Source organism: Poecilia reticulata, chromosome 12 (assembly GCF_904066995.2).
Source record: "Poecilia reticulata chromosome 12, P_reticulata-male-v2, whole genome shotgun sequence".
Classification (NCBI taxonomy): domain Eukaryota; kingdom Metazoa; phylum Chordata; class Actinopteri; order Cyprinodontiformes; family Poeciliidae; genus Poecilia; species Poecilia reticulata.
This window is the reverse complement of record NC_088841.1, coordinates 19,331,683-19,345,584: the sequence shown is the minus strand read 5'-3', so window position 1 is coordinate 19,345,584 and position 13,902 is coordinate 19,331,683. Positions and strand designations below refer to the sequence as shown.

The following is a 13,902-nucleotide window of genomic DNA, read 5'->3' as shown; positions in this document are numbered from 1 at the left end:
ATTTTTATTACATGTGTGAAACACTAATAGCCTTAATAACTCAGTGAAAGCAACACTGATTTTGGGTGACTCCATCTCAACAAAAACTTTTTAAAAATAACTTCAGCGAAATTAGATTTTCTACGTTAGTGCTTTAAACAATGAATAACGATAATAGTAATATATAAAAAAAACACATCACAGATCATAATTGCTGGACAATCAATCCATCTTTTCTTTTTGTTAGGCATTATTGCTGTGGCAAAGCTGTCTGACATTCTGACATTTCAACCATAAGTTTATTTTGTTTGTTTATGTGCTTTTTCATGTTCTATATCTGAATGTACTGAGGCTTGCAAAGGTATTTATATAGAACATCTTCAGGATTCAGGATTCAGTGGTTGTCATGCGACAACCACTTTGGGGATGTTTTCTGCCACATACAGCCCTGTTTTTGTCATTTGTTGATGGAAAGCGCATGGCACAACAACAAGCCTACAAGGGGTGCTTTAAATGAAAAATTATGACTTTAAATTAGAAAACTTTAAAAAAAAATATGTGTGTAACCCTGTAATCGTAGGGTTGCTGTTGAAAATGCATCCTATACTTTTTTTACTTGTAGCAAAACATTCACAACAACATATACTCATCCTTTTACCTCACAACTGTGCAGTATGCGGTCCCATCAGAAGATGGGACCGCATCTTCAGAAGTATCAGAAGATGTTCACAAAGTAATAAATACCTTTGCAAGCCACGTATAGAAAGTTCACGAGTCTGGGGTCAGTGATAACCGGACAGTCACAGTGCTACCTCTCTGTCCACGCTTTACGTTTTGTCACCTGCAACTTTCACACTTGCCAGGAATTTTCCAAGCAATGTCTTAAAAGTCAACTTCTTCAGTATTTCTTCTATGTCTTTTGTATTGAATGGATAAATAAAAATTTGACAGCAAGATGCCGCAGCTGACACAGATTAAAAAAAAAAAAGATGGAGCAGAGAAGTCAAATGGATAGAGGAGACCTGCGATTTTTACTGCATATAAACGAGGGCTACCAGTAAAGATGGCTCAAAATGAGATATGCTACCAAGAAAAACCAGAAAAATCTCATAAGGAAGGAAAAAGTCAAGATATTTATCACAGAGCTGCTGTGCAATGCCGTCAAGCAACCAACTCATTTCCAAGGAAAACATTCCGATGTCTTTAGAACACATTACCCCTGAAGACACGAGGGAATTAAAGAGATCCAGTTCTCTACCAAAGTCAAACAAAGTGGAGAACCAAAGCGGACAGATACCGAAGAGGAAGCGAGCTCGTCTAAGGATAAATCTAAATAAAAACATAGATACACGCAGACGAGAACTCACAAGCGGGGAAGAGCCGGCGGCCTTCTCTTGGCAGAGGTCGAGCACGCCGTGACATCACAGAGACAACAAGCCAATCAGGGGAGGGGGCGGGCGAGGCTCAACGCAGAGCTCGAAGCAAGGTAACACATGCGGCAGAGCAATTTAAACGCACACACACACGCACACACATGTCCACAGAGCATAGAGTGCATATATCACATTAAGAATAAGAGGAGGAAGGGTCCGATGACAGAAGCATTGGCTCAGCAGAGGCTTTGCTGCATATACAGCCGTCCTGTGAGGGAGTTGTGTGTTCTTTTTTTTTTTTTTGGCTGCAGTGTTAACGGACTCAACTCGCTGACAAACGGCTCCAGTTAGTGGGCATGAGGTCCTTTAAAAAGGCCTATGACCCATGCACGGGCCGGCCCCTGTACCTTGAGTTTTTTTACTCCTTCAGTTTGTAGATAATGACAGTTCAAAAGGTCAAAGGGCATGCACCAGCAGTTATCATGCGATTACAGTTCACAGGAAGCACTTTGTTGCTTTTTTTTTTTCCTTAGTTGTTTTACGAACATTTATAGTTTTTTTTTTTGTATAAAAATGAATTACCATGCCTCTGTTTAGTTATATTTTTCTTTACAAATGTTATAAAACTACAAGTTCAACTCCTCTTTTTGTTCTCGTCTTCTTTTGTTTTGTGGTGCTTCATGATCACAGGTTGAGGATGTTTCTGGTTGTCCTGGTATGTTTTCTCCACTTCCTCCCCACATCTTCTAACTCTTCATTTCCATCTTCGTTCTGGTCGTGTTTTTGTGGTGGGTGTTTTGGCAGTGGGTTTCCGGTCCTGAAAAAAACAAAATCAAACAAACAAAAAAAACAATAGAAATATAAAAACTGATTTAATATGCATACAAAATTATTTTGGCCTTCTAAAATTTTACGATGAAAGCGTAGACAACGACATAATCAAGTTTTCAGAAAAGGCTGGGAAGCTGTGTAAAATGCTGTTAACAGCAGGAGGTCATGATTTGAAAACACTGAAACATGGAAAACAGAAACATGCTAAATTGGCAGAAATGAATTTCAAAATGAAAGAATCTGAATATATTCATTGACAAATACTACTGTAGTTGACAATAGGTGGTAGTAGTGCCACCCACATGTTGACCATAGCACGGATACTGCTTTGTAGGCTGCCACCAGTGCTAATATGTTCACAGGAGGCAGTCAAAATAAAAACACAGTAAAGTCTTTTGTAGGCTTCCCACAATATTTCCATTTCCAGATGATTTTCCATACTCAGATTTAAGCTTTTCTTCGTTGCCTTATTTTGTTTCTTTTCTTTCGTATCTTCTTTTCTTCCTATGCTTCAGCTACAGTAAGTTATTTAGGCTTAAAACAACTTCCTTTCCCCTCTACTTTATTTTCTAAAGTTGATTTAAAAAGTAATAGTCCGTCATTTCTGAAGCGTGTTCGTGGCAATCACATAGAATTTAACCACTGATATTTCAATTCAATAGGAAAACCTTGCTGTCTTTGTATTTCAAATACAGAAAAGTACAGCATTTAAATGAGTGTCAAATCATTGCAGACTGTGCATTTTACACAACAACCAAACATTTTCATCCAAAAAGCATTACAAAAAGGGATTCTAACTTGGAGCAACAAAGAAAAAAACCAACAAAAAAACAAAAACAAAAAATAAAAACAAAGTTGGTGTAAGAAACTATTAGGCTCCATCAGATTTGGTAGCAGTCACCACACAGGTTATTGTCCAAGCACTGGGATGCACAAGTGCTTGTTTTGTTGTCCCGTACCTGGAGGACCGGGCAGTATGTGTATTTCAGTGTTTAACTCTCCGGAGACTGGTGCGCTGCAATGACTGAGCACCCTTTCTTACATCCATCCCCACCTGGAGCAAGGAGGGCAGGAGGAAGGAAGGAGACAACACTTGGACCAGTTAAGTGCTGAAACCAGAGTAGGAAACTAACTATGGCTCACATGTTCAGGGTGTCAAAGGGCTTTAGCAGTCGGCCAACCAAATCAGGCACCAAATTCACTCATTTTGTGTTTTGTTTCATATGAAATTTCTTATTCTTTGAATGATCTGAGTCATAGTTGTTTTTGATTTTTTTTTATCCTTTTAACTGTACAAAATTCCTTAATCCAACATGAACCGAAATCCTTGTGGCCTCTATGTATGATCTTCTGTGTGTCTCACTCTGTGTAGCTGATCTTCAATGACAAGATGTGAGTTTAGACTTGTAGCGTTTGTGTGAAAGTGTGGATAGTGTGAGACGTTGCTATCATGATAACCTTGAGCAAATCCACCATGCTTTTACAGTGCTGTGCTGCGAGTTTAAATAAATCTCTTACACAATCACATTTAATCTATTTTGCAACTCATTTTCATTCATTTTGCTCAGCTGGTAAAATGCTACTCAAGCACTGATCACATTTTTCTACTCAACAAGGTCCTGCAACGTTTAGGAAACCTCAGAAGTTAGACTGAACAACTGTATTGCCGACAAGTTTTTGTGCACACAAAAACACACTAGGGGTAATGAAAAAGTTGCCTGTATATTTCTGAAAGAAAAAAACAAAAAACCTTAAAGTATTTAGTTCAGAGACTAAGCCTGTCCTTCCACTGACTACTGTATATTTATCTGACAACGTAAAACCTAAAATAGTTAATTTGATACTATATCCTTGAAAACAAATGCTGTCCAAATGCAGTATTTGTTTCATTGTTTAAAACAGACCAATGTCCTATATGCTACTTTAATGATTTTACTGTGTGGAATGAAAATAATAACATACATGAAGCTGAAAATTCATGGAAAATGTGAAACAAACAGTCTTACTTTTCTAGAGAGCGCAATTCCACGTTCTTCAACAAATTTAGCCTCGGCAGAGCAGTCCGCCTTCTCTTCTTTCTGAACATAGATAATAAAATACAATCAAATAATGATTTATATCAACTTTGAGTGCTTGAGATGCTTTTTTGGAATCTGAGAAATTGATGTTAAACAATTTTTTCGTCGGGGAAAAAATCCTTTTAGTCTGGGTCTTTAAATTGATCAAAATGACCAATCATCAGTCCTGATGATTGTTGAGTCATTTAAAAAGATTAAAAAGTACAGATGATTGTGCAAATGGCTGGATATAAATTTGAGTATTCAAAAAAAAAAAAAAAAAAAAAAGTTAACGAAATGAAGATGTTTTCCCTCTCCGGGCGCAGGAAGCGGCGGGTGGTCGGCATTGCAACCTGACCTGGCCACGCCTCTGCTCCTGCTCCCAAGCTTGCTGGCCCGTCTCCTGATGAGAGAAGCCCAGCCCCTTGTCAAAAGGCTGCATGCCCTGCAGGAAGTGCCCACGCAGCACATGAGAGTAACCAGTATCACACACCGGAGTCAGTAAGGCTTCCTGGACTGTGTGCAAGCCTGGCACACTTCCGCCATGTCCGGATGACGCCGAGCCCACCCAGCCCTGCAGGGAGTCCTTGTCTGGCAAGTATGGCTGAAATGCTCCACCTCCCACCATCCTGCAAAGAATGAAGCACAGCTCGATGTCAGCAGGGGGAACTGTGATCTCATAATGCGTTGAGACGGTGCACCTTAAAGACGACGTACCGGTTGTCCCCGTTGTGTTCCGGTGGCCTGAGCCCAGTCATCTCACCATGCTGGGCATACACCTGCTGGCCTGCAACAAGAGAAATCCCTTCCACTGAGCCCAGCCCCACACCACCAACTCCTCCTTTAGTTCCTCCTCCCACCGCCACACCGTCCCCTCTCCTTGCGTCTGACCTCTGACCTCCCGGTTGCCCGTTCAGATTGACCTTGGGAACAGCACCAGTGGCCCTCACCCTGTCCCGTTCTGCCAGTGCACTTGCTGGCTCTTGTGGCACTTCCTCCTCTTCTACCTCTCCCCCCTCCTCCTCCTCCTCCTCCTCTTCCTCCAGCTCCATAATGGAACCGCTGGCCCCACTGGCTCCGCTGCTTGGACGGCCCAAGCTGCAGGGCAAGGAAAGCGTCGCGCCCTCAGAGTCATCTGCTCGACTGCTACCATCTAGCGACGAGTCCTCAACTGTGACCAGCGAGGGGCTGACCCCTGCTGGCCACACCTGAACATCCGACATCTCCATTAGTGTGTCTTCCTCCGTGGTGGCAATGGGCGCACACTCCAGGCTGGAAACCTCCTGCCAGTATGGCTCCACACCCAATGGAGAGGGCAAGCTGTACTGCATGGAGGCCGGGGACACAAGCTCCTCCTGCACCAGCCCATAACCTGGAAGGAAGACAGGGGCGAGACAAGAGAAACACTAACACCGAGCAGGCACAGCCATGGGGAGGGTCGGGAGGTTACATGTTGACTGTTTCTCCAACCTACTTAAGAAACAGTGGAGCTTAGCCGTGTCCCAATACACAAGCAGAGACTCTACATTCTAAGAATTTGGACTGATCAGTCAGAATACATTTTGTCCGGTACTGCATTTGGCTAAAACCAGGCCCAGGTGACAGGAGTTTTGAAAACCTCAGTGATTTTAAATGTTGGAATGCTCAGAATTTTCCAAGAGGCGTTCTTGCAATGTGCAAAAATCAAAACATTAAACACATTTTGAAAGTTAAATGCTGGAAAAGGAAGAGTCACTTTATGGAAGAGCTGCCAGGTCACGCTGACAACAACCTTCAGAGTGGATGGAAGACACATGATGTCCAGAGATGTGAACGCTACTTATAAGGAGGCTGCATTTTTAATGTGTTATGTCATTCTGTGCCGTTGTATGTCTGAGGCTCATCGAAGCAACGAGACGGCAAAACTAAAAAAAAATGCTGAATATGGAAATGTTGGCAGCATTTCATTAATGTTCGAGTTAAAGTAAGGATCTATCTTGTGAAACACACAAATATTGCCGTTTTAGTTTTTGCTAGCTGTGCTAGTCATGCAAAATGAAACATAAGTTGCTAAAGAAACTTTACAATATCAATGCAATATTCATTTGGTCTTTCAGTAATAATAGGATGGTAAAATCCTGCTTTACATACTCCGTTCTTGCACCTGATATAAATCACTAACAGGTGTAAGGCTAAAAGAGTGTTTTGAATGATATCATAATTCTTAAAAACAAATGAGAAATGGCTAAAAGCATTGGCAGGTCAAAGCATCATAAAATCAGAGATTGGAGCTTGACCACAAAATTCTGATCCAGTACATCTCTACTCATAGACTCTCCATGGTGATGAAACACAGATTAGCTTTCCAGCTCATGACTAGTGGGGCAAAAAAGGCAAAGTTAATTTCTACAGTTGTAGTAATTCGAGTCACAAAACAGAGATAGTTCATGCAAACCCTATTTTAGATGAAGTAACCTATTCAAATAATGGAAGGACAAATTGGTTCAAAGTTCCTGTTATCTGAGTTTGATTTTTATGTTTGAAAATAGTTATTTAATGGAGAACTGCAGTACTCCTGCGATTACATTTTATCTGCATGCCCTTGAATAGAATACAAGAACATTTTAAATTAAGTTTTTTTTTGCAGTAACACTTTGCCCAATTGATGTAAGAAAGTTAGTCTGATGTAAAGAATTCAGTCCAGGTCTTTGTCATTGGGACACAGCAAAATGTGCAAGTTGTGAGGGCATACAGTAAGAGCTTCGTGGATCATCCTTTGTTTGTGAAGTGAATGATGCAGGGCTCTTGATTTTTTTTTTAATCAAAGAAAGAAAGTGAATTCCCAGAACGTAATCTGTCCCAGGAAATAAAATATAAAAAAAAAGAAAAGTGAGTGTAGCTACATGTTGATTTTGGGGTTGGCACGATATTCATTTACATTAAAGCAAGGATGTCCGTTTTTGTAGCTGGGTCTTTTAATTTGGCCCAATTAAAGACCTTTCCAAATCAGAAACTAAGCAAAACAGCATAGAGGAATTGTTATAACACAATAAACAAAACTGCTGTGAAATATCTGTTATCGTTCCAACCCATGTCATAAGTTCCTGAGTGGGACTCAGCAGTAGGCTTTGCTAAGAAAAATGCAAGCTAGTTGTCCTTGCATTCCCCTTAATTCAGCAGCAATTCAGAAACATGCATCCTAGTCTGAACCTCAGGCATTTAAGTATAAGTCCCTCTACAAACACACACACACACACACACACACACACACACACACACACACACACACACACACACACACACACACACACACACACACAATTATACATACTCACGTTAAACACAGTTAATAGATTTAAAACTAATTTAATTTGGATAAACGGTGGAGTCATTAGGAGTAGTTAGTATTTTACCTGCAGAAGACGCCTCCTTTAAGCTGTGCCTGTTTGTATGGCTCCCTTAATAAAAACATATCTGGGGCTCCACTTCCAGTTACAATTGAAGAAATAAAGTTTCAGTGCATACTTTGACCAGAATAACAATCGAATGGAAAGGTAAAAATCAACGAAAAGCATTCACGTGAACTTAGCTCATATTTTTGTTTTCGTAGTGCATCGCGTTTATAACGGTTGTTACACAACACATAAGCTAATACGATCGTCATAGTGAATAACTTCAGACCAATGTGCAGGTATTCCTCATTGCAACCCTCGCGGTGGCTTAAAGGTTTGTGTGTGTAAATGAAATGACATTTTTTTGATCAACAGTGGAGCAAATCCACTTTTATCGGCGCTCTCCTCTGAATAGTTGCCAGGTCATCAGAAAACTATGGACAATCTCTTTGCTTAATCTGAGGTCACTGAAAGAGTTATCTCCTGAAATTAAGATAACCACAAAACACCTTTTCACAAAACTCTGCTTCAAAAAAATCCAAACTGTCTCTTTAAGTATATGAAAGATGTTTCATGTTTTTATAGATTTTTTTGGGGTGTTTGAATGCCATTTAACTTTTATTCGAGTCCGACCTATAATAAGTTTAGGTGACTAAAGTTTTTGTTTGCTTTTCAAAGACAGTACATGAAAGACACAAATGTACACATCCAAACACAAAATTGTATTAATACAGTTTTTGGTGGTAATTTTAAAGTTCAAAAAGTAATTATGATTTTTCTTATGAACACCATGTGCACTCTGAATCTCACTTGAATCACAATAAGCAAGTTTTGTAGGAGTTAATAAGCAAGGAACATTTTAATAATTTTACATTTTTTAATTTTGTGTAGGGAATTTTAATTTCTGTATTACTTAAAACATTAGCTAAACAAATGGCTGGAAAAATGGACAGAATTAGAACATTATGATGCACGTCACTTATACCGATTTCTTGCTAAACCTGAGTCAAAAATATCTTTATAACATGAAAAACGTGACAGCATTGCAGCTAGGATTTCTTATTTAAACATATGCAATTTTTTTACATTAATAAAAGTGAAAAGGTCTTCATCCAAAATCAAGCCCAAAGTATAGTTGTGAGAAACATATTCATGCAAATATATCTGTAAAAGTACATTTAGTGCAGGTTTTAATGCAAGGGTTAACTTTTAATAATGAATGCAAATTAAATGTCCTTCATACCTGGCCTCACTAAAAGTCTTAAACTACATTTAGTTCAATCTTAATTTTCAAAATGTTAATTTTAATAGCAAAATGTATTGACTGTCAGCTAAAGGAATGAAAATGGATTCAGAAAACATGTTTTACGTGATTTTGTCAGTCATTAACTGAAAAAGCGAAATCCCAGTAAAGGCATATACACGGTAGTCAAATACTAATTGATGTAGATGTGGTAAAGCTTCCCAAACTTGACATATTTAACCAACATGCTATCAAGTTTGAGCATAAATAACATGTTTTCTTTGCTTAATGTGTCATTTAACAGAGGTGAAATTCAGCAGATCTGCAGCTGGTCTTACTTTTAATGTACAGTATAAAGCAGTACCCATTATGGCCCAGTAATGGAGATGTGAACATTTTGGCATGAAGCAGCTTGAAGCCTTACAGCTTAATTAAATTTTTAGAACAGTTGACACATGTTATTACAGAGACAATCTATTATACAACCTCGACACCTTTTGGCACCCGTAGTACAGGTGTGCAAAAAGCCTTCACACAAATTCATCTTTTATTACAGGAGCTTAATGTCACACTGAGCACAGAAGCAAGAACTTCAGTGCATTTATTTTGTTGGGAAAAATGTTTCTCATAATGACATCCTAATGACTGATACCAATTCATTGGAGATATAAGTGTAATTGTAGAATAATTTTAATGTATCCTTTAGTTTCTGAAGCTGAACAGAGCATTTCTCTGAGGTTCAATAAAAACATTAGAATCTGATTCATGTGGGAGTAGGCCTGTCACGGTAACAAATTTTGCTGGACGATTGTCTAAAAAATTATTGCGATAAATGATAATATTGTTTCAAGACCTTTTGACACTGATTTAATGGAAATGACTAATAATACATGCAAATTCGTGATAGATGTACTTTATTTTCAAAAGAACACGTTGCACTGGAACTGATCAACTAAATAAACAAAACAACCAAAAACAAAAATAAAATGGATTCTCAGTCTCGATTAACAAAAAACGTACTTGAATAAAAACTAAACAACATAAAGCCAAAGTGGAAATAAATACTGCATTCAACCAAAAGTGTGCAGATTATGAAGTTTGTATGTATATTGCCCTTCAGCAATCACGAGATTTAAATAGAGAAGATGGGCACACCCGACTACCTAATGCAATAGTTCACACTACACCATTTTTTGCCCCCATTCCCCCCTTATGACAATCTTAGATCATTGGCCGATCTAACCGATCATCCTGCAGTGTGTGGTGTGTTACGGTAGATCGTCGTGGCCGCTCCGATCTAAATCAGGGATTTTCCCCGACTGGGAACTTAAGGCAGCCCGTTGAATGTGACAGGTAGCCAATCAGAAAGCACGGATTCTCCTCCGTGCTTTCTGAGGGGAAATTACGGAGGGGAATCCCAAACAGCTAAAACGGCGCAACCCGAAGTCCAGCGGACATCGAAGATGATTTGTGGCATCATTAATGTTTATTCAACATTTCGTGCAAAGAATATAGAAATTACAAGGAGAGGAGTTGGAGCCAAATTGCTACAACAGTTGATAAACCCGGTAAGTTTTCAGCTGTTCTTCGTTAACGTGACATAAATAGGTTATAATGATTTTCATTCCGTCAGGACTTTACGCTGACTCTAGCCACATGCATCACAGGTAGATTCTAGTAAAGCATTGATTAATGCCTGATTTTAAAATTAGTTAACTGGACTTGTAGACATTATTTTGTGCCCATATGGCTGGACACCACACGGCATGACGAACCCGATCGAACCGTTATACCTGGGATTTCTGTCGCTAATGTGTCTCTCAGGGTTTGAAAATGGGCCGACAACTCGTGAAATGTCCGCTGGACATTAGACTAAGGAAATGAAAAAGGTTGGGTCAGTGGAGAGCACCGGAGCTGAGCCTTTTTTCATTCAGTGTCATCAACAGAAGGAAAAAAGGCCGGAAGAGACGATAAAGACGATAATTAAAATGAGGTCGATAGGTTTAATTTATCATCCGACGCCTAAGTGAGAGCAATGTCACAAAAACGCTTTTCCTGTTCCACCTTCACACAGATAAATATGACATAGGGTGTGTTACCTGGACTGTTTAAAAAGTGATTGATAATGATGCAAAACATATGGGTCAAATCTACACATGAATAATTCAGCAGACACAAAAATCAACTTTGTGACCAAGAAAATCTCAGTTCCACCTCCTGAAAGCTCGTTCTGAAAACAAGAGACCCAGGATTGGTCACAAATCTAGACAAAGACCAAGTGGTATCCTACAGCCAAAGCCTGTTGTGAGTTTGTAAACAGAGAGTCGATGAACCAACAATTGTGACACTACTGATTTTGTTATAAGCAATTATTTTGGTAACACTTTATTTGAAAGGGTGTGCATAAGACTGACATGACACTGTCATAAACATGACATAACACCTGTCATGAACATAAAGAAGTCTTTATGAATGTTTGACTGTTGTCATGAAGTGTCATTCGGTAAATAATGACACTTTTAATACAAAGTTGCTCTAAAAAGCTGCATTAAAAGTCCATTAAAAGTGCCAACTTTGCATGATTTTGTAAATTATGATAATTTAATGTAATGTTGGCATTTTTAATGGACTTTTAATGCAACCTTTAGAGCAACTTTGCATTAAAAGTGTCATTATTTACCGAATGACACTGTTCCGGTGACCTGCTAGGTAACCACTCCCCTCTGTCACTCCCCTGCACCTTTCTGCAGCTCCTTTCTGCCTGTCGGTGAGGAGAACCAGGTGGACTCAATCTTCAATCTCCTGGCAATCAGAGTGCAGCTACTTTTGGTGTGACTGACTTGTCAGTCCTGGTTTGAGAGCATGAGATGCAAACAGTGCTGGAGCATTTAAGCTCAGAACTGTGTGAAAGTTTCAACAAGCTGTGAAAGACAGCCGGTAAGGCTCAATGCTGCTGCTCATGCTGAATTGTTTGTTGTATTAAGTTGTTTAGTCTTGTTGAGGTCAAGTTACTAGGTTGAAAAGAAAAAAAATAAAAAGAAGGAAAATACACTTGGTGTTTATTGGTTAAAGTAGAAAGAAAAAGGAAATGTTGGTTGTAATGTTTGTGAGGGTCTTTAACAAATATTGATAAAAATGCCAATTTATTTATTGCTGCTGAATTTACTATAAAATATTTTCTATTTATTATTCTTTTGAAATAATTGGTTTGAAAGGGTAGAAATCTGATTTCACAATGTATTTACCTTGTTAATTTCAGAATGTAATAGATGTGTTTCTGTTTCTTTTGAGGTTTTTCACCTATGGGCTATTGAGCAATTGAGATTTGAGCTATGTGGACCATCATGAAAAATAAAGATGAGCCAATGAAATTAAAGTCTCTGAGTGAAATCCAGTTCAAAGATCACAGTGGAAACAATCCCTTTCAAGTGGGGATCGCACAGTCAACCAAACCGGAAGAAAACTTGACAGACACTTCTTGACAACAGTCAAACATTCATAAAGACTTCTTTATGTTCATGACAGATGTTATGTCATGTTTATGACAGTGTCATGTCAGTCTTATGCACACCCCTTCAAATAAAGTGTTACTATTATTTTTCATGGATTGCTGAATGAACGTATGCAAAGCAATGATCAATTTTGTCTACATTTTTCAGTGTGACACAAATCTACTGCATTAAAAGAAGGATTTCAAGGTATTTTAAGGCTTTTAAGTGGCACCAATCAATTCATATGGCTCCTTATGTGAGTGAAGTACTTCTTTATGATGCGTTTGTTTTATTCCCAGAATGTATTGACTTATGAAATACAGTGTGTGTCTCTGGGATGGAACAGGGCCAGGATGGTCAGAGGTGGCATCAGAATGAGGGTGAACAGGAAGGAATGAGTTAGAATGGCAGCTTGAATGATTTTAGTTGAGTCAGGGTTAGTCCTTCCTTTTTACTCCTGTTGTTTAAAAGAAACACACACACAAGTGTCCAAGGCACAACACATGGTGAAGCACAGACTAGCTCTACTGAGACTGAAAAAAAGCCCTAAAATCAAACGAAGAAAGGACAGCACAGTTCACAACACGCTTCACGATACACTAAGTGTTTTAACAACGGTCAAATAAAAAAACGGACACACAAGACTACACTCAAATTCTTTTATATATGATGAATGAAGTAGATTTTTTTGGGTCACATGTGAGGTTAAAATGTAGGGTAATAAATCCTGAACATCCAAACCATACACAAACACACACACACACACCCTCACACCAGTATCCCTGCCAGCAGATAATGTTTCAACAATGCTGAGAGTCCTTCAGACTTGGGCAAATTTTTGTGTTAAGAGCAGTAACAAGTGTAAACAAACCCTCCTCGGTAACACCGAGCTCTTAAAATCTTAAAGACAAATGTATGATGAATGCGTTTGCCCATGAAAGAAAGACTTCATGTTTGCAGCAGCATTGTTCTCTGAACATTATGTGCGATGCAGAAGTCAATGTGTTAACAGCATATTGTTAAAATGACACCATTTGTTTCACAGTAAAAGAAAAGGAAACACTTTTTGAGTTAATTTGGCATAAAACAAGATTAGAATACACCTACTGAACAGAGAGAACGTTATACACAGCAAAGGCTAATTCAGACACTGAAAGCATGCCATGCACAGTTTGATGTTAAGAACGTAAACGGCAAACTGCAGACACCACAGTTCATCTGTACAAAATCCTCACTCACTCATATACAGTATTTATCAGAAATGTACACACACTCATCATCAGCATTAATAATATATTATCTTTGAGCTTTAGCTGTTTCCTTAAACCCCTCTTTATTGGTGCTGGACTGGAAATATAACGGATGCAAGATCCAAGAATTAGATTTTTTTTGTTTGTTTGGTCAATTTTCTCTACTCCAAACAGGTTCAAAATTAGAAATACAGGCCCAAATATATACAAACATTTTACTGATATTGATATAGATGTGTTATATTTAGAGCTCAATGTAAACCTGCAATGTGCTTTTCAAAACTGGTAATGATGTGTGGCCTCACCC

The 13,902-nt window shown here is 38.7% G+C and overlaps 1 protein-coding gene across 6 annotated transcripts in view; it reads right to left on the bottom strand.

The window, feature by feature from the left end:
• ank1b (ankyrin 1, erythrocytic b) overlaps nt 1-13,902 on the bottom strand; it is a 97,896-nt gene continuing 83,994 nt past the window's right edge. For 4 of the 6 annotated variants that reach the window (XM_081613520.1, XM_081613516.1, XM_081613518.1 and 1 more), the window contains 5 exons: nt 4,958-5,612; nt 4,734-4,869; nt 4,190-4,261; nt 3,143-3,237; nt 1-2,169 (listed from right to left, as the gene is read on the bottom strand). In XM_081613520.1, coding sequence (XP_081469646.1) covers nt 3,169-3,237; nt 4,190-4,261; nt 4,734-4,869; nt 4,958-5,612 — 932 coding nt within the window. In that variant the 3' untranslated portion in view covers nt 1-2,169; nt 3,143-3,168. Of the gene's footprint in view, nt 2,170-3,142; nt 3,238-4,189; nt 4,262-4,598; nt 4,644-4,733; nt 4,870-4,957; nt 5,613-13,902 lie in introns of all 6 variants that reach the window. The other 2 variants (XM_081613521.1, XM_081613517.1) reach the window with 2 other exon arrangements.